This window comes from Protopterus annectens, chromosome 4.part0, assembly GCF_019279795.1.
Source record: "Protopterus annectens isolate FY-2018-M chromosome 4.part0, PAN1.0, whole genome shotgun sequence".
Lineage (NCBI taxonomy): Eukaryota > Metazoa > Chordata > Ceratodontiformes > Protopteridae > Protopterus > Protopterus annectens.
The window spans coordinates 47,034,745-47,056,466 of NC_056733.1; the positions used below are offsets into that span (position 1 = coordinate 47,034,745).

At 38.5% G+C, this 21,722-nt stretch overlaps 1 protein-coding gene across 1 annotated transcript in view; it reads right to left on the bottom strand.

Moving 5' to 3' along the window:
* Positions 1-21,722, bottom strand: part of RNF213 (ring finger protein 213) — a gene marked incomplete in the record, with an annotated part of 2,890,576 nt that overhangs the window by 1,385,308 nt on the left and 1,483,546 nt on the right. Inside the window, 1 exon segment of the mRNA XM_044069632.1 lies at positions 13,757-13,789. Within this exon segment, the coding sequence (XP_043925567.1) occupies positions 13,757-13,789 (33 nt within the window).

A 21,722-nucleotide genomic window follows, 5' to 3' on the forward strand; every position in this document is an offset into this window, starting at 1 on the left:
TAACAAACTATTCTTGTAAATATATAATGTACCACTATTTAGTATAAAACAATTATGCACCTACTACCCACACTATTGTAGCCAAGTGCATATTATAAGATGAATAAATACCCATTCTACTGTACACCTTATAACCAGTATGACTGTTAAATCAGCTCTACAAACGAACTTGCCTGAGCTTCAAAACGCTGTTAATATTGATATTTTCATTCATTACCGGGAAACCTGCCGGAGTCCAGTTTCAATTGCCAATAAAGTTCACGGTACTCCAGCCTGGTTTCCCAACTACCTCCCCTAATATCTGGTATGATTTGTTCAAGAACCATGAACTTCAAATGCATATTCTCACAAAGCAAGGAATGTTTATAAAATGCATTACTCTCTTTGTGATTATTAATGTCATTTCAGTGCTCATAGACTCTTCTCCTTAGAAGTCTTTCAGTTTTGCCCACGTAGAACCCATAACATGTTTCGCGAAACCCTAAATATACTACACCCTTCATTCCACAATTAAAATAATTAGTGGGAGTGTACCTAAACTTCCTGGAAGGGAGGTAGAAATCCCCTTGATTCAACATGGCATAACATTGTTTGCAACTCCCACATGGGTATGTGCAAAGTTTCCTGTTCATCCTATTAGATTGTCTATTGTGCTTAACCTCCAAGAATTCTTTTAAATTCATGTCTCTCTTTCTGACAAAATGTGGGTGAGCTGGAATATAGGATTTTATTTCACCATGTGTACTAAGAATAGGCCAATATCTATGTAAAATCTGCTCAATCTTGTCAGAATTGGCTGAAAATGTGTGTATAAAACTATTTTTAATATTTGTGGTATTCTTGTGCTCATTTCTATACACATTATTTAAACCAGTTCCTAAAAGAGGAGGATAGGCAGTGTCCCTATCTCGACTCACCTCTTGAATCAAACCCTCTACCAGCGTGTTAGGGTACCCTTTTTCTAGAAAAAAGTCTTTCAGGGTTTCCAATTCTTCGCGAAAACTCTCTATGGTACTAGGCATACGTGAAGCAAGTATTAACTGCCCTTTTACTATCCCCTTTTTCTGATAGAAGGGGTGCCCACTCTGAAAATGCAGATAAGAATTAGAGTAAGAACTTTTCCTGTATAATCTTGATTGGAAACATTGTTTGACATAATCTTTTGATAAGGTGACATCCAAATAGTGAAGTTTATCGTTGTCTATTTTGTGAGTAAACTTCAAAAATGATGTTGTATTGTTAATGCATTGTAAAAAGTCCACTAGGTTACTTTCGCTGCCCTTCCACAATATAGAGATGTCATCCAGGTATCTCCTATAGTGTAGAATGTACTGATGCCATGTGCTTTTAAAAACAAATTTCTTCTCCCAATAATACAAAACAATACTGGCATATAAAGAAGCACAGGGGGCCCCATTGCCACCCCTTTCCTCTGACGGTAAAATTCACCATTGAAATGGATGAAATTGTTCTCTAGCACAATTTCCATGAGTTCTACAATGAGATTAATGAATTTAGAACTAAACTCTGTCTCTGATGTCAAAATATGACCAAACCATTCTAAGCCAATGTTATGTGGAATGCTTGGAAAAAGTTCCACAATATCTATTGTGACCATCAAAAGTTGTGAATTAAATACATTTTGGTCTATACCTCTCAGGAAGTCCCAAGAATCTTTACAAATATGGGCTATACTAGTAACGTGTTGTTTTAAAGTGAAGTCAATGAACTTCAACAATGGTTCAGTGATGCTTCCAGCTCCTGAGACTATAGGTCTATACCTATAATATATGCACTTGGCTACAATAGTGTGGGTAGTAGGTGCATAATTGTTTTATACTAAATAGTGGTACATTATATATTTACAAGAATAGTTTGTTAGATTATGGCTGAGATGTTCATGTTTCTATGTTTTTGGATACACGTACATCCAGTGTCATTGTTTTAGGAGATAAGAACGATAATGGTAATTTTTAAAAACAAAAATAATTATGATATTGCAACCATGTTATGCATTTATTTTAATGTACAGATTTTTAAACAGGATTCTGTTTTTCAAGAAGTTTTTAGATATTGTATTGCTTGTTTATATGAAAGGATTTTACTACTAGCCTTCAAGTTTAATTGTTTGCATTTTAAAAGTGTGTTTTATAGGGTTGGGAATTTAATTAATGAGGTCATGTAACACTTGAGATGTATATTTAAAGCCTATGAGTGAAGCATTTCAATTGTTTTACCTTGATAAAGCTCGGTATTATCCGAGCGAAAGCGCTTGGTTCATGTTGGTTCTAATAAAAGTTTTGTTACAACAGTTTCATCGTTTTGGGATTTAGCACAAAGTGTGTTTTAGTTGCAAGTGGTTACTAAATAAAAGATAATACAAAAACTGAGAAATTGGAAGCTCAGTTATATGGATATGGATAACAAGATACAAGCAGTTAATTTTTTTAAGTCCCTTTACTTTTATACACAAGTCAGGTACATTTTTGTCAACCAGAGGAGAAATTTGGATAGCAATAAAGAGCTGAAGGATTTTATTTGGGAGGGGAAGATGGCAATAGTCAAGTGGGATAAACTGATTCTTCCAACTGAACCAGGAGGTTTTGGACTACCTGATTTTAAGGGGTATTTCAGAGCTACATAGTTAAGGCTTCTATACATAGCACAAGCAGAAAGCTGTAATTCAAAGTGGAAAGGTATGATGATGAAACAGGGGAAGCTCAAGAAATAAGGAGATACTGGGATTTTGGATACAGACCCTTAAGGAGAATAATAATAACCATGAAGAACATTATATTCATAAAGTAGCAGACAGTATTCTAAGAACTAAGCCAACATGGGAATGAAGAAAGGAGATTTTGCTGATAGGGATGACTGCAATTAGGGAGAGAGACAATATGTAAGAGGAGGCTGGAATTTATTGGAGAAAACTGGCAAGGGAACCAAGGCATTGAAGCAAATTATTAGAGAGGGAAAGGTAATGGAATGGGAAGAGGCCAAGAATTTATTTGAACTGCGGGATAGAAACTGTCTTCCTTATCAAGAACTGATATCAGAGTATAAGACTAAGAGAAAGAAACGGAGGATCTTAAGCGAAACATCAGCACTAACAGAGTTTTTAGTAGAAACTAGAATAGAAGCGGCTGTGGAATAATCAGTAGAGCATACAAAATATTGGAAGGTAACTATAAGAATAAATCAGAGGAGGTTGGGAAGGATTGGGAAGAGAGATTAGATAAGCAATTCACAAACAAACAATGGGGGGATATACATATGTCTCAGAAATATGCAACAAAGTCTAGAAGATTTAGTATCTTTGCTTGGAAGTATTTACATAGGTATTTTTATTTCCTAAGTGGACGCCAAAGAAATTTTGATCAGGTAGACAGCAAATGTTGGAGGTGTGATGGGAAAGAAAGAGGTAATTGGGAAGAGATTTTCTGGGTGTGTACCATGTTGGCAAACTTTAACACTGCCCTACAGACTGCTCTGTCAGAAATATTGGGTGAGCAAATTGGTGCAAGTAAGAAAATGATTTTTTTGAGCTGTGATACAAAATAAACAAAATCGAAATTGCCTAGACATAGTAAGTCTTTGCGGATTCTAATTATGGTGGCTGTCAAAAAGCAAATACTAGAAAATGGAAATCAAAGTCTAAACCAACTTTACTAGAAGTAGTGAATATAGTAACTCGAACTGGGATCTTCAGAAAATGGTAGGAAAACATTACATAGAAAAAAATGGGAAATGTGGAAATAATACATGCAGAAAAGGAACAAGGTTTAAAAGAAGACAGGATTTGAATGTGTTATATAATGTTCGACTCTCAATGACTAGACAGATAAGTGATATATAGTGCTTGCAACTGAAATCATGTCAATATGGTTTGTTTTAATTTATATAAATATATGATTGTGGACATCATACACGATAAGATGTTTCTGCCCATGTCATACACGATAATTTAATAAAGATGTTTCTTGTTAAAATATATACAAATCTTTTGGTCGGGGCTGCTAGAGTTGGGGTGAGTATAAAAATGTAGAGGTTGAGGGTGGGTATAATGATTAAAGTGTTTACCTGTGAGTCACAGTAACATAGTCACCTGGTTCAGGGTTTGATGCTCACATTTGAAAAGAAAATTGGCTAGGCTTAAAATGGCCCAACAAGGGTAGCTAGTCTAGTACTTGCCTATAAGCCCATGTAGAACTAAGATAATTTTACAAGGGTGGCTGTCTTGATTAATGACCTTGGCTTAAGTTACGAGCAAGGTTCTTCTGTAAGTAAATAGGTTTGTAAAATAAGACAAAATAATGAAAGCCAAGAAAAATGCTAATAATCTTGCATCTGCAAAGATATTAGTTTGTTTTCCAATTAGCAGTGATAACAGTGATAGACAGGAGATCTAAGCAAAAGACAGTTAGCCAGCGGAACTCCATGCTTTCCAGATTGAGTAAAATTTACAAAGATTGCTTCAACCATGGACTTCCAAGATAGCTGCACCCTGACTAACAGATTAATTGTAGCTCTCACACTGTGAAAACAGAAACTCAGAACAGATAGCCAGTGAATTGTCTTTTTGGGTAAATTTCAGTAACTGGCTAGTAAGTGCACTTCATGGATGCTAGCAAAAAAGAAATTCAGAGAACATGAAAGAAAATCAATCACAAAAGATGAAGAGAACACACTAGCTGGAAGAATCCTGCAGCTGTCCAACAAAAAACAGTTCAAACTCCAGCTTTGGTGCAAGGTGAAAAGGTCAAATATGCTTAAAGGTGATGAAAATAAACAGAACACTTCAGGAGTATATCAATTCAAATGGGAAAAAGCTGTGAAAAATTGAAGAACCTTTAAACAGATACTCAGATGCAGCTGATAAAACTCAAAATCAGAGGCTGACATGAAGAAAATGCTGGCAGAGTACGACACTGGTCAAGAGGATTTTTTTTTAAAAAAATGGTAGAATTAGAGAACAAAGCACACAGGGAAAATCTGAGATTTTCTGCTGTACCAGAGAAACTGGAAGCACAAATAAGCAACTGGACTGGTATTCCACAGTAGTTAACTGAAAGGGCACATAGTGTGTATGCTCCAAACTTGGACACAAAAAAGCAGCCCAGACATTTTATAGTAAAGATGCAATCTTACCAGCAGAAAGTGCTGATTCAGACAAACTGTGGAAGAAGGACAAAGTACTAAAAGTGTGAAACAGTAGTGTATTTGCGGAAAATGATTACTCACTGTGCACGAGGCAGAAGAGGAGTAAATTTATTCCAGCAATGAGGGAATGTCGAGAAGCAGGTGTGAGATTCAGGCTTCTGTCAACAGATATTTTCAGAATATTTTTTTCCTGGAAGGTCAAAATCATTTTTGATGCAGAACATGCTAAGATGGAAATACAAAAGTTTGCCCAACAAAAAGTGAGCTTTCAAACAGAAGGGAATTCTGCTTCTTACTCTTCTGATAATAAAGCCCATACAGAGACTACGCCAGTGAAACCTTTTCCAATGTTCCAAAGGAAAATGCTTGAAAGACAGAAAACAGTAAAACAATTGACTAGAAGAACCATGAATATGTTTATAAATGAACCAGAGACTGGATATGGGAGATGGAGATCAACATTTAGAAAACCAGCAGTCAGAAATTGATGAATAAATGTGTGATTACAAAGCATTAATTAGATTTGTGAAACATGGAGTAAGAAAATATGGAAGGAAATAATTAACTTTTTTGACATTGTTAAACTTACAGGGAGCTCAAAATTATATACCCTACTTTATGTAATGTTTGTAATAACATTTAGGAGAGGGGAAGAGGAAAAAAAGAGTTAACTGCAAGTAAAAGAAAAGTTAGTTCTTAACAGTATTTTACAATACATTACATATACTGCATGCTATAAAGTACATTTTTCTTCAGTTATTTTTGTGTGTAATAGGGATACTAAAATAAACAGGTGTCCCTATTTTCCCTTCTTTCTTCTTGTCCAGTTTTAAGAAATGTAGACACTGCAATACAAAAGAGAAGAAAGCCTGGACAAAAGAGAATGATACAAGAACAATTGATATGTTATTCTTACTTTTGCATAAAGTAATGACTGGATTAAGGCCCGTGGCTTAATTGAATAAGTTTTAAGTGGAAGCAAAGAAATAAAAGATCACTGAATGCAATGAAATGTTTTCCTTTAGCACATATATTTTCACAGAGCAATATGAAAAGGTTGTAGTGGAAGGCAACATATCGGGTTCTCATATTACTATGGAGACAATCTGATAAGGGGGCAGTTTTAATGGCTAGGAGATAATGTTTTCTTAACGCCTTCAAGTTTTCAACGTCTAGGAAGGAATAAGATAAGACAAAAAAATAGATGGTACTTAGTGGAAGTAGAAGCATGGGCTGTATCATGCATCCTAGCATGGATAACCTTCATTATAGGTTAATTCAAGCCTGTGAGTGTGGCTTTCAATCTGGGACAAGTGTTCCTATTACGAGGGTTAAACATTATTTACAGATGTACAGAGATTTGTGTTAGTATTACGTTAATAGGTTCGGGGGGTTGTTTGAAGGTTTTCATTTTAAAAAAAATGCCTATAAGTTGTGACATAGGTTCAAATGGATATGACAAGAAACAACTGCATAAAAGATCAACTTCCCAAAAATTAGTGTATGTATGTATGTAACACAACAGCTAAAAGTAATTAAAAAGGAGCTCCAATAGCAATAGAAGAGGAAAAAAGATAATAATGGTAGATCTGTAGTACTAATGAGCAACTGGCAAGAGAGGACGATTATGCTGGCATGTATTTATATTCCACCTAAAATGGCTATAACGGAACTTAAGAAAATTCTGGGGAAAATAATTAGCTTTCACCAGGGATTACTTGCAAGTGGGGACTGGAAAGTTGATTTGCAACAGTGAGGATGCATAGGGGGCCTAGAAGACAAAATATAAGAAGAGTGTAGACATTTGAAGAAATGTAAGATAATGTTTAGTATGGAAAATATGAATTCAGTAGTAGGAACACAGAGAGACTTTACATATTATTTCCCAATGTACAGTAACTGACTAGGCTGGATAGAATTTATATTTCACAGGAACATGTGCATTCAATTGTTGACTCACATCCAATAACCATTTCAGATTATGCACTTATAAAAAAACAAACTAAAAATGCAGGATAATGAAGTAAAAATGAGACACTGGTGCTTTCCTACCACATGTTAAAAAGATAGGAATTTAAAGAATGGGTAGCGTAAATTATTCAAGAGTTAATAGGGATGATATACATTTCTTCAGAAGGAATATCTAAATAAAAATTGGGTTTAAAAATAGGGCAGCAGTAATACAGAAACAGATATGGTTAAGAAATAATAGGAATTATTAAGATGGTCTGACAAAGGTTGGAGTGTTGCAGAATAAAGGGAATCTCACAGAAAGTACAGTTGTGTACACTTACCATAAATGTAGATGTTCAAGTGTATTCGCTGTGGCAGTCATTACATTTGGGTAATCTGCCGGCAGGTTGCTCTCAGTCGGCCTGAATAACAAAGTCTTGGGTCCTGTGTCAGTTGCTGTCTCTTCTTCCATGACGTCAAGTCGTCAGGGGTATAAAACATGCAGCCGATGCCATTTTAAACAGTTTTTCTTGCTCCAGATGTAAGGTGCCCCCCAAATGGGGAGCAAAAAAAAAAAAATATATATATATATATATATATATATATATATATATATATATGTATATATATATATATATATTCTATGTGGCACACCTCATCACTAAGGGCTTTTCATCCAGAAAAAAGGAGGTCATTGTCCCATTGTACTCATCCCTCATTAGACCCATTATAGAGTATAATGCCCCATTTGGTATGTATCTCACAAGACATCTGCAACAGCTGGAAAGGCCACAGAAATACCTCACTAAAAGAACCACAGGCCTAAAGCAGATGCCATATGCTGACCATCTAAAAAAACTCCAGCTATACTCTGTGGCATATCGTCTACTCAGAGGCGATCTCTGCTTAACATACAAGGCCATGTCAAACGCTGAGCTGTTGGACATGCTCCACTTAAAGAAATCCCAAACCCTCAGAGCCACATGCTCCAGGGATCTAAACCTTATCATCACAATGAACAAAACATGCTGGAGGGATAGGTTCCTGACCCAGAGACTCCCCATACTCTAGAATAGACTGCCCATACATGTCAAGCAGAGCACCTCATTGGCCCTCTTCAAAAGGAACCTTGATGATTGGATGGGAGATAGGAAATTCACCCCGGGGATCATGTCAGTCGCCCTGCTAGACAGGGGCCCAGAGAAGCAAATATTGTGGGAAAAAATTTCCAGGGAATTGTTATGGCTAGGTTTGCATAGGCCTTAGGGCCGATAGCCTAGTACCAACCTATGAACCTATACATATATATATATATATATATATATATATATATATAGATAAATACATACATACATATACATGTAAATTAGAACACAAAAAATATACCTCCAACTAAAAGTAAATACACCAAAAAGGCTTTTGAGCATAGTAAAGGAAAGAAGAGGTATAATAAGAGAGAAAAAAAGGGTTGGCGGGTGGGTAACCAGGACTGCAACTGTGAATAGACTCGAACATCTACATTTATGGTAAGTGTACACAACTGTACTAATTTCTTCATGTTTCACTGTTGCAGTCATTACATTTGGGTAGAATCCCAAAGCTATGGTTGGGAGGATGGAATTATACAGCATTAGGAGCAGCTATAAGGCCCTGCAGGACAGCAGTGGCAAAGCCTGCTCTGGATTTAGAAAAGAGAGGTAAATGGTAATGCTTGGTGAACATATGAACTGAGCTCCAAGTAGCAGCTTCTAGAATGTCTCTGGTAGGAACCCCTCTGAGAAAAGCTGCAGACATAGATGCAGCCCTGGTGGAATGGAATCTGATCCCCTTGGGGGCAGGTTTACCATGGTGCATGTAGCAGAAACAAATACAATGGCTTATCCATTTCCAAATAGTCTGCTTTGAAATAGCCTTTCCCTCTGCCCCTGCAGCAAATGCCACCAGCAATTGCTTAGACTTTCTTAGAGATTTTGTCCTGTTCAAGTAGAATCTTAGTTGTCTGTGTACATCCAATGAATGCAAAATCCCCCCCCCCCTTCTGTGGATTTGGGAAAAAAGATGGCAGATGAATGGTTTGATTAAGAGCCACAACGGATACCACCTTAGGCATAAAGGATGGATTGGTCCTGAGGGCCACCCTGTCTGGATAAAAGATAATGAAAGGCTCCACTGCCATGAGAGCTTGTAGTTCTGAAATCCTTCTAGCTGAAGTTACTGCTAAAAGAAAGGCAGTCTTCCAAGAGATGAATTTTATGTCTGCAGTAGCAGCTGGTTCAAAAGGAGGTAGGGTGAGTTTTTCCAGCACAAATTTGAGGTCCCATGCAGGAGTTGGTGCTCTCCTGGGGGGGGGGGACTCAAATTGTTGGCCCCTCTGAGGTACTGTTTTACAGGGGATGAGAAAAGAGAGGAGGCTCTGTGTTATAATGAGCTGAAATGGCAGAGGCATGGATTCTTATAGAAGAAAAGGATAGGCCCTTGTGAAGCATCTCAGTTAAATATTGCAGAACCTGAGGAATATTGGGCATTGCTGTATTTACTCCTTGTGCTTGGTTCCAGGCACATAATCTTTTCCATTTGTCAGCATAAGCTTTTCTAATACTAGGCCTTCTTGCCTCCAAAATGACATCCATCACAGGTTTACTGAGAGGTGTGACTGGTAAAATTAGTTGATTAGCCATGCTGCAAGATTCAAAGTTTTGAGCTGAGTGTGCAGAATTTGATAGTTCTGCTGAGACAGTAGATGAGGTGTCTGAGGCAGGTACCATGGGGGAAGGTGTGACATATTGCATAGAAGCGGTTACCAGTGTTAGCGAGGCCAGTCTGGAGCAATCAGAATGATTTTTGTTTTTTCCTGTCTGACTTTTAATAAAATAAAACCTTGGAGAGCAGAGGCAGAGGGGGAAAGGCATAGACTGATAGGTTTTTCCAGATGAAGGATACAGCATCCACTTTCCAAGCTTTTTTTGTGATGGATTCTTGTGCAGAATTTGTCCAACTGATAGTTTTGGGGAGAGGCAAAAAGATCTATGTCTGGATTCCCCCATCTTCGTGTCAACATGCTGAAGATTTGTGGATCCATTTTCCATTTGTGTGGGTCCATAAGGTTTCTGCTTAGTTCGTCTGCCAGAGTATTTTGCTTTCCTGGCAGGAATTGAACTTGTAGATGTATTTGGTAAGTCAAGGCTGTGTTCCACAAGGCCATGGCTAGTCTGCAAAGAGGGTAGGAGTGGGTACCCCCCTGCTTGTTTATGTACCACATAACTGTGGTGTTGTCCGCCTTTATCAGTAGTTGTCCTGGATGAAGAAAGTCCTTGAAGGCTGTCAGAGCATTCTGTATAGCTAGCATTTCTTTCTGGTTGATATATAGGTGCATTTGTTTTGGGCTCCATTCGCGCTGAATGCATCTCCCTGCCAGATGGGCCCCCCAAGCATAATCTGATGCATCTGTAGTCAGGGCTTGGGTGGCAGGGGGTAGAATGAATGACAGTCCCTTGTTTTGGTGACAGGCCTCTGCCCACCATAGGAACTCCTGTTGTAGGCAAGGAATGAGAGGAATCATCGTTTCCAGGCTGTGACAATGTTGACTCCATAAGCTTTTTAGGTACCATTGAAGTTTCCTCATATGCAGTCTTGCATATGGAATTAGTAGAATGCAGGAAGCCATGAACCCCAAAGCCTGCAGAATTTGTCTTGCAGATAGCTGGGTTTTTGTGGCCACTTGTTTGAAGTATGTCATCAATTGAGTTTGTTTGTCTGGCCATCTGGGCAGTTGTATTCAAGCTTGCACCCAGGAATGTTACTATTTGAGAGGGTACCACTTGTGATTTCTTTTCTTTTATGGTGTACCCTAGGCATGTTAGAAGCCTTTCTACAAATGCCAGATGTTGTAGAAGAGTGTCCTTGTTTTCTGCCTGAATTAGACAATCATCCAGATAAGGATAAATGTTAATGTTTCTTTGTCTGCAAAATGCAATCACTGGTGCCAAGCACTTTGTGAAGACCCTGGGCGCAGTAGATAAGCCAAAGGGCAGTGCAGAGAACTGGTAATGTAAATAGCCTGCTTTGAAGCGCAGGTATCTTCTGCAAGATTCCCTGATTGGGATATGCAGTTAAGCCTCTTTTAAGTCTAGAGTTACCAACCAGGCATCCTTGTCTAGCATAGGCAGTAACGGTTGTAGAGTCAGCATCTTGAATTTTGAAATGTCCAGGAAGGTATTAAGAATGGATAAGTCCAGAATTGGACGCCATGATTTGTCTTTTCTGGGTACCAGGAAAAGTCTTGAATAAAAGCCTTGTCCTTTTTCCTTTTCTGGTACTGGTTGAATAACCCCCATATCCATGAGGGACATGACTTGTTTCTGGACCTCTGCCCACTGATTTGGAGGTAGATCTGGCCATCCGTTTGGAATTAGCAACATGTGGAAATGAAATCTGTATCCCTGGGATACTATATTTAAGACCCACTTGTCCTGGGTCATTAGATGCCAATTTCGAGCATGAAGTGGTAGTTTTCCCCCCAAAGGGGCTGCCAAAAGATAAGCGCTTGGAAATGGCAGAGGAAAGTCATTGAGACTGCTTACTGTAGGGGGGGGGGGCTTGCTACTTCCAGATTTGGAGGTGGAGGCACCCCATTGCTTTGTTCTGTAAGTTCCTTGTAACTGAAACCTGGAGCCTTTGGAGTGTCTGGGTTTTACCTGAGCGGCTCTGTTGGGTACTGGAAAGGATCAATTCTTAGTAGACCAGTGCCTACTGAATCTGGGTGGCTGCATACATTTAGCCTTGTCTTCCATCTTTTTCAAAACTTCTTCTGCCTTATTACCAAACAGACTGTCCTGTTGTAAAGGAGCATCCAACAATTTAGCTTTAACATGATCAGGCAGATTTTGCTCCTTGAGCAAAGCATGCCTTCTTATCACAGATCCAGTTACGGCGGCCCTGCAAGAGGCCTCCAAGGAATCAAAATCACATTGCAAAGTATGCTTTCCAACTTGTTCAGCTGAATGTAATAAATCCTGTAACTCTTTATTTTCGACAGTCAGAAATCAACATCATTTTCTGTTTAAGTAGGCCCATGACATGCTGCTGATATTTAAGCATATGAAATTGACAGTTTAAATCCCTGATTGCCAGGGTTGCGGACATGTAAACCTTCTTACCCCATCTATCCAGCACCCTGGAGTCTCTATCGGAGGGGGTAGGATTTTTAGCAGTAGAAGCCTTAACACCCTTGAGACCCTGAGAAATTGTTTCAGGATCAGCAGTAGGGTTTTCGAAAAGAAACTTGTGCGAGTCAGGACCCCTGTAATATCTTTCTGGCTTACTAGGAGCCGGAGGCAGGGAATCAGGAGCCATGCTGGATTCTGAGAAAACGTCATCAACAATGTCTAAAACAGGAGGTATAGCCAAAGGCCTATGCTGAGGAAGGAGGAAATCCCTAAACATCTTTTTGGATTCTGAAAAATCCTGACTCTCCCAATGAAAATGTTCCCTTAAGGTATGCAAAGTTTCTCCAAAAGAAAAATCCTCAGAAGGAGAAGCAGGAGGGATGGATTCTTCTGCATCAGAGTCCTCATAAGGGGGAACAGAAAATTCCTGATCAGAACAGGAATCAGAAGAAATGGAAACCTGATCTGAAGATTCAAAATCAGTGCCTTGCCTAGGCTTCTTAGCAGGATGGGGGATGGGAACCCCTGATCAAGGTAATTAAATCATCAGCCATTTTGATAATTTGTTTTTTAGGCATAGGGGCCTGAACATGTGGCCCTTGCGTCGGATTTTTAGACACAGTTTGGCCTTGTTTTTTGATGATGGCGTCGATTTAATATACAAATCTTTAGGCCTGAAAACACCCTCAGAAGCCGGTGCCTGCTCAGCGGCTCCGAACCCATCTAAGAAAGAGACATCCACGGGTTCAATACTTGAAGTGTCGCACGGCATACCGGACTCTGAATGGGTCTCGGTAGAGGCCTGCAAATCAAAAGTAGGGGGCATCAGGGGCTGCAAAAGCACCTCACTGAGTACCGGCGAACCGAATGGCTTAGGAGAAGCTTCGTCATCGGTTTTGGACCTCAATGGTATGTCTCTGTCTTTTTCTTTGCGTTTTTTGTGTATTCCGGTTGTCGGATTGCTAATCAACGACATTTCTGGATAGTTAAATCTTGAGCCAAAATATTTAGAAGCAAAAATATACCGATGCTTAATAGTGCGTTGGTTAAATTTAGCACAAAACCAACAGCAAGGCACGTTGTGATCAGGGCCTAGGCAAGGAATACAGTGCAAATGAAAATCCTTATGAGGTATTTGCTTCCCACAAGTAATACAGTTATTAACTTTTACTGAAATTGGTAAGGAGCAAGAAAAAGTTTTCCCAACAAGGTACTTAGCTTTAGTTGAAGACTTCGGTTCTGAAACTCGAAAACGAAAATTTCAGGAGTCGGCTGACTGGCACTTGCGAGCTGCTTCTGCTTCGGGCACCGGGCGGCAAGAAAGACGGATTAAAATGGCGTTGGCTGCATGTTTTATATCCCGGAAGTCATGGAAGAAGAGACAGCAACAGACGCAGGACCCAAGACTTTGTTATTCAGGCCGACTGAGGGCAACCTGCCAGCAGATTACCCAAATGTAATGACTGCAACAGTGAAACACGAAGAACATCAGGAGCAACAACTGTAGAATGCTAAAGCAAAATAATGGAATATATGGATAATATGCATGAGTTTAGAAAGATTGCTTTTAAGTAACTATTTTTTGATAACAACTCCACAGCATAAAAACATTTAGTGCAGCAATTTAGTCAACAGAAAGTAGAATGGGTTGTTGCCAAACTTATGAAGCATATGACAAGAAAAGTAACCAGAGATCCTATAGGTATTAGAGTAATATTTAAAATATTAGGAGATAAGATAAAATGGTGATGTATAATCAATCTGCAGGGAAGTCTCCAGAAACAGCTGGTATTCCTACAGAAATTTGGAAGTTAGGAGGGAAGAAAGTGATAAAGATCCCAGCAGATTTAAATAGCATTTTAAAAGGAAGGGAAGCACCAGCATCTTAGAAGAAAGATGTGGTGGCTGTGTTAATGAAAGAGAGTAAATATATGGTAAACCCAGAATCAAATAGACCCATTTTATGTCTAGTTAAAAAATAGCAAAGGTATTGCTAGAAATTAGATATGATCAATTTTTTTTTTCTTTTTTTTTTTGTGGAGGGAGGGTAAACAATTGGCAACATTAATAAAACACTGATGATCCAGAAGGAAGCAGAACGTAAAAAAACACCACAGTTGTTGGTTGGTCTTGCTCCAGAGAACGCATTTGCCACAGTAAGCTGGCATTTTATGAGTAGGCAATAGAAGCATTTGGATTCCTGATACAATAATCAGGTTAATTCGGAGGATATATGAAGGATCTGAGGCAGGAATTAAACCAGGGAGTTCCTCTCTGAAAAGCTGTGTTTAAACAGAGGAACCAGGCAGTGGTGCCCCTCTTTCCTCCTTGCCATTTGCTTTACATTTAGGGCCACTAGTAAAGAAAACAAGGGACTCACAAATTCAAGAATTCAGCTGGTATGGCATTCAAGAAAAGTTGCCTGTACTTCCAGATATTATTTTGTGTCTGATAAATCCAGAAAAGGACATGCCAGTGTTGTGGAACAATTTGAGACAATTACAAGTCTTTTTCAGTATATAAAACTAATGAAGATAAAAAAAGGCTATAGCTTTAAAATATGCATCCACGTCTGACTTGGTTCAGCAATACCCATATTTATGGAGACATGATAAGATGAAGTATTTAGGAGTATGAATTAAAAATGGTTCTGTTATGGCAATTAAGAGTATGTGAGAAGAAACTAAACAAAAGATGATACAAAAACTGAGAAAATGGATATGGGTAATAAGATTCAAGCAGTGAAAATGTCTTTGGTAACTTAGGTTTTATATACGGGTCAGGCATATTTGTATCAACAAGAGGAAAAGTTGTGGACAAAAATTCCTTCAACTCCTTATTAATTAATCTGGTATGGAAAGAGGACAAGAGGTAAGTGGGATAAGTTGATCCTCCCAATAAAACAAAGTGATTTGGGATTACCTGATTTTAAGGGCTATTTCAGAGGTACACAGTTAAGGCTAATATATATAAAACAAGCAGAAGGTTATAATTCAAAATAGAAAGGGAGGATGATGAAGTGGGCGGTCAATAAATAAGGAGAGAGTGGAATTTTGGATGCAGATACTTATGGAGAATAATAACTACAATACAGAACATTATATTCATAAGGTCTCAGAAAGTATTCTAAGAACTAAGCCAACACATGAATGGAGAAGGTTATTTTGCCAATACGGTTGACTGCATGTAGGGGTACAGAAATTAGGCAATACAGGCTACTTCAGTTTGCCATTCCAAAGGTACTGTTTCCTGCCTTCCCCTTTTCATGTAACTTTGAGTTAATTACAACACCCCAAGAACATGTTCAGAGCTTTTCAACACTGCTGGCTGGATTACATTCAATTCTGCAGCCTTGCTACAGTGCAACTGCTCAAACTACTCAAGTGCCTTAGAGACCTCATCCTAACACCTTTTTCTGGCATTGCCTCCTCAAAGCAGGTTTTTTTTTTCACTGCGTTCTGGAGTTTCTAAAACTGCTCCTTTTACGTTGTGACATCATCCCCAGCCAAGGTCAGCATTTCTGCATCCTTGCTGAGAAAAGCCAGGCCAATATCCTACTCTCTCCCCTCCAAAGTCAGCAGACAGTTTGCTAGAACATGATTGAGGTCATTCTTTGTGGCCTCAACAAATCCATTCCCAAACATGGTCATTCACTTTGGCAAGCTGCACAACTCTGTCATCATGGTCTGTCAGTACTTACCCATCAAATCAGGAAACTCCTCTTTCCAGCCGTGCATGAAAGGTTTCTGTCATTAACTAGACTAGTGTCCATCATCTCAGGGCTACTGTTGACAAATGTTACCCGCCTTTCACCCACAAACTGCTTGTTTCTGCCTCAACCACTGTAGTCTTGAATATAGTCTCTATTTGGATTACTTTTACATGACTTCCATGAAATAAAGAGGAAAAGGTCTTCTAAATTTGGGAGTTATCCAGCATAGAAGTATAAGCCAGACATTCATTCCTAGGACGCCCACACTATATGTTCAGGTTTCCTGGTTTGTCTAGGCGATACCCTGGCCATGTGATCATAATCAGCTGATGATGAGATTAAAGCTCAGCATATTCCCTAACTTCAGTGTCCAAAATTTATGGCCCCTGGTCTGATGACACATTTGCAAAGTACATTATCATACTTTGCCTTAAATTGCTCTGCTGCTCTAAGCATTCCAGTTCAAACATGGTGTTTGTGGACAATCCATGTGAATCAAAAGCTCTTACTACTGCATGAGCAAAAAATTTCTCTGCTGCTTTAAAGAGCTCCCCTGTAGTGCCTACTGTATAGTATATAATCAATATGTCAGCAAAAGTAAATGCTGATGTCTATTTTGTTATGTAAAATAAGATTTGCAAAGTGCTACTGTAACCTACAAAGTATGGTTCTCGCTGAAAGACTATTGCTTTCAGCTTACAATATTGCATGTAGTATACGACTGTAGCCATATTAAATGAAGCTTTTCTCCACAGGTCTCAGCTGAAAATGGAATTTCTGACCAGTTTACTATATCAATAAACAACAACAAATAAAGTAGTACTCACTCACTGCCACTGATGTCTAAAAACAATGCATCTCTTGGATTCATATCAGGCAAACTGATCCTCTCAATCACTTCCCTGGTAGTATCTCCATCATTCCTCATGTAAGAAATCAAGTGCTCCTGTGGTATCCACAGAGTCAGCGAGGAATACTTTTAAACACAACATCCAAGGTCTCTATAAAGATGGAAGTCTTCAAAGTTTTATCACATGCACATGAACAAACAGCAGACAGAATTTTCCTTTAAACTCAGTTGCATCAAGGATATTATCTCCTCTACTGGCACAAACTCCTGATATTAAATACATTAATTCTTTCCAACTGTATTTTGGGTTGGTTTTACCCTGAACCCTCCTGCCACTAATCCTACACAGCTAACAATGACCTTGCCTCAGTCATTCCTACACCATCTTTTGGTATCTCCAAATTCCCCAGTAAGTTTGTTTTTTTCCTTTGCAGCTGATTAGCCTTATGGTAATCCTCCACCTAATTCGGGGGGTGGATACAGTGAAGAACTACAGTCAGTATCTGGATAACAGTCAACAGTGAACGTATGAAAATATTTTTCTTTACATTTTTATGCCCTAACCCACTTAGTCCCCAGAGACTAGCAAACAGATTATCAGCAATGCTGAGTTGTATACAGGTGCATGCTTCTATTCACCCAATCCCTACCCAAATTGTGAGCATTCAACAGGTCAGAGTTCTTGTGGTTTTGTCAACAATAATGAACTTGAACTTGGCCATTCACAAGGTGGGGCTTGTAAAGCAAAACTAAGCAAATACCCTCTTCTTAGGACAAAGAAGCCAAGAGTGGATATTCATTCCCACTCCAATTAGGCCAATGGTTGCAGTCCTCACTAATATTCATAGGTACTTACTAAGCTGTTTATTTGCGAGGATCTTAAGAAGCCCAGCCTTACATTCCAATTGCAGTTTTAGCCCTTATATTTTGCATATGAATAACCTAGAGATGGGCTGAACAAGGATGTGATGGGACATTTAAAGGTTTCCCTTATGGGGTGAATTTATGTTTACCCATCCATTCATCAAATTAGATTTGGACAGAGTAAGAAAGTACTCTGCTTTACCTGGAATGGAAGAAAGTTCCTTAGAAATGGCATTCTCTGTGATGCATACCTATACCTCCACCATGTTCTATTTATTTTGCAAAAGAGATTGACATCCTTTGAGCTGGTGTTTATGATACCAATGGAATTGCAAATATGTAATAGTCTGATAAAACAGGTTCTGTTGAAGCTCTATACATTAGACACAGGTTACCTTTCAGTAGTCTGTATGATACTGAGCAGAGACAAGGTTTTGAGACGATCTACTTGATTTTTATGATTTAGGGCCTTGTTTTTTAAGTGAGAAGGCACTGTGGTCATTCCAACTGTAACAAGTGTTCTGACAGGTACATACCGAAAGGGGCATTATACTCTATTAACCAATAAGTACACAATACAGTAGAATGATTACATTGCTGGATCTGTATGCAATATCTTTACATATAAGCTGTGCAATTAAAAAAAGGTCTGCCTTACAACTGTGAATACTTTGTGATGAAAGGTCAGCTTATTCTTGACATAAGTTTCCTGATACCTAACTACATAATCAATTTTCAAGAGTATGCTGTCAATGTGATAGTTACAAGAATGTCATGCTTGCCAAAGAATAGGATTAGTCCACGGCAGACCTCCCAACCGTCCCGAATTACTCTGTTTTTCCCCCCCGAGTGGCACCCCTTCATTTACGATTTTTTTAAGCTATGTTTTAGATTCCGCACTGTCGGAGCTGACGTTATCACATGCGAGATGATGTCAGCTCCATCAGCCTGTTTTAATTAAGCTCAGACATGCGTTACTCATTTTGCGCGCGTCTGTTTGAATATGGAGAGTTGTCTGTTTGAATACTCATTTCATTCGGACTCCGAGTAGGATTTTAAGCCATGCTGCTTTCATTTAATGCCGTGCCTCTGTTTAAATGCTGCTTTCAAATGCCGTGCTGTTTGAATATGGAGTACTCGTTGGGCAGATTTAACAATGCCGTTAATACTTATCGCTGCATCTGCTGAGTGAATACTTGGGGACTGCAGTGTCGTTTTGCTGAGAGGTACTACTGCAGATTCTTTCTCTTAAGAGGGTGTGTGTGTGTGTGTGTGTGTGTGTGTGTGTGTGTGTGTAGCTCTGTGCAGTACTTGATTCCTGACACTTCTCAGGTCTGTGCGTTTATGCATTACTAGTTGCTGCCCACACTTCACAGATCTATATTGTTTTATTCCTTTGAAGTATCGGTGTGTGTGTATATGAGTGTTTAACCTGTAATCCTGCTATGAATATGATGATTGATGACATTTTGTTATTACTGTTTAATCTGGAAGACAGTAATAATTATTGGCAAAAACTGATGTCATAACATATATTATGGCCACAGACTCGTACAATGTTAATTCTGCAATCTCACATGCTGGAATTCCTGTTGTACATATTTTCTGAGATTTACTAATAGAGAAAAATTCCAAAACTACAGAACAAGTGAAACTCTCACTCCGGATAGTATAAAAATAAATTTAGGTAACTCGTAAGCACTTTCGTCCCGAGATAATGTTTTACAAGGAACTTCATCAGACAAGATTGTGGTTCTACTATCCGGAGTGAGCGTTTCACTTGTTCTGTCATTTACTCAGAGTACGTGTTGAAGTCTCAGAGTAATCCTTGCCTAATAGCACTTAATTCAAAATAATGTATAACAATTAACAGTTTTGCTTTCTGAAACATTTAAACAAACTTCCACATGACTGTGGTCAGGTGTAAAGAAATGCCTCTCCCTGTTTATTGTTCTTGCTAATACTATAGTTAGAAATTATATTTACAAAGTCCTGTCATATAAATAGCATATAAGATGTAGACTATGCACACGACAGTCTACTAAACATTCTGTTAGAACAGACAATTGCAGTATGTTACAGATTACTAAGTATTATAGGGACGTTCTACAATATGAATGAGTGTGTATACAAGGTAATGCTAATACTTTGTAAAGGGGTTATCCTTATTCAGAAGCCAGTGGGTGTTACTATATCACAGAGTGCCCAAGTTTCTTATTTTATACACACACACACTGTATAGATATAGAGTCTGCTAACAGAAAATGTTAACTGAGTTTTGCATCCCAGATTTGAACATTTGAATGCTGAATTAGATTTCCACTCCTGCATTTGAATGTTAAATGCCATTAACCCTGGTACACACTAACTCTATAATACATATGACTGTTAAGTTATTCTGCACTGGCAAATTTGTTGCCAAAAGGCTTTTATGTTACAGACACTGCCGTCCCTTTGCGATATGTTGTTAGCATAGATCATTTTATCACTTGGCTGTTAATAGATTCAAACATCACTACTTGCTGGCACTTTCTTTACTTCCTGCTGCATAGTGCATAAGGTTGTAGCATTGCATTTTTTAAGGTAACACTTACACCAAGGAACTTAAAAGAGAAAAAGCAAAATAAATTATTTGACGCATAGAATCTGACAGCAGATACGGATTTCCTTTCCCTCTAGGCTTCCTGTTCTCCTGCTCTGCCAGCCTGATAACCTAAAGATACTACTAAACCAATAGCTAATATACGAATTGTCTTTTGGCTGTGTCAGGCATGCTTGAATGCATCAGAAATTTTTACTTGTGCATATTTACTGATACTGGTGGACTGTAGAAGTTTGAGTAGACTTTTATGATGGAAATGTTCTGAATTGGGCAGTTTTGTCATTATTGGTTCATGCATTTTGAACTATTTCCAGTAGGCAATGAAACAAACAAATTTAAAATGCGCTCTAAGTCTAACAAGTGTGCTCGCTGTATTATACAAGGAAATAAGGAATATAATTTAATAAACTCAGGAATATGTATCAAAGAACACATGTATGTTTTTTGTCTCGTGTGCAAGGGGCCAATGATTTGAAAAAACCCAAAGATAATCGTTATCCACCACTGGTCAGATGCATTTTCTTTGGATGTGGGTTTCAATGCTGTTTCAATGAATGTGAGTTTCAAGGGCATAGAAGTTTTAATGCCAAGTCTATTCATTGCGTGACTGTATTGCTTTTGTTTAGCAGATGTCTTACTGTTTGTGTTATAAAATGTAAAATAAAACCCAAATAATCAGTGTAGAAGTAAATCAGTGTGCACATTAGTGTTCATGGTAAATGGGGCAAAATAGCCAGATAATGTGACACTGGAATGGCTGCAGGGGGACTCTGGGGCTATATTTTGGTGGTCTGTTCTTCAGTTTGCGTTTGAATGTTGGTATCCCACAATTCCATTGGAGTGGGTGGGGTTATGTAATTATGTATGCAAATTATATGTTAATCAGCATACAGATTTGTACCTATTTTTCTTGGGCCTTGTCCAGATTTTTGATGTTTCCAGGTTGAGAGGTATGGTCCACGGTGGGGAGTTTATGATGACACTAAGTTTGCAGTAATTTGTTAACTTGGTCAGTCACCAACCCTTTATATTAGCTTTGACCTCTGAGAAGTAAATGTCAAAGTGGAGTGGCTCAAGGAATGAACTACTACTCTAGTGACAGATGGGTGCAGAGCCAGCCACCCTAACTTCCTGAGTTCTATTTGTGATCCAGTCTGTTATCTGAGGAGTTGCATAGGGACTGACATTTAGTTGGGAGAGTTCATCTATGACACCTGAATGTGGGATGGTATCAAATGCCTTTGTGAGATCTAGCTATGTGGTGTGTACTATTTTGCTCTTGCCCATTGCTTCAATAACATTTTTAAGCTGACAAATCACAACTTGGTTGGGTCAAGAGTCTGTAGATTACCTATATCCTTATTTATTAATTCCATCATGATCCTTTCCACAGCCTTATAGATAAGACTGGTAAGG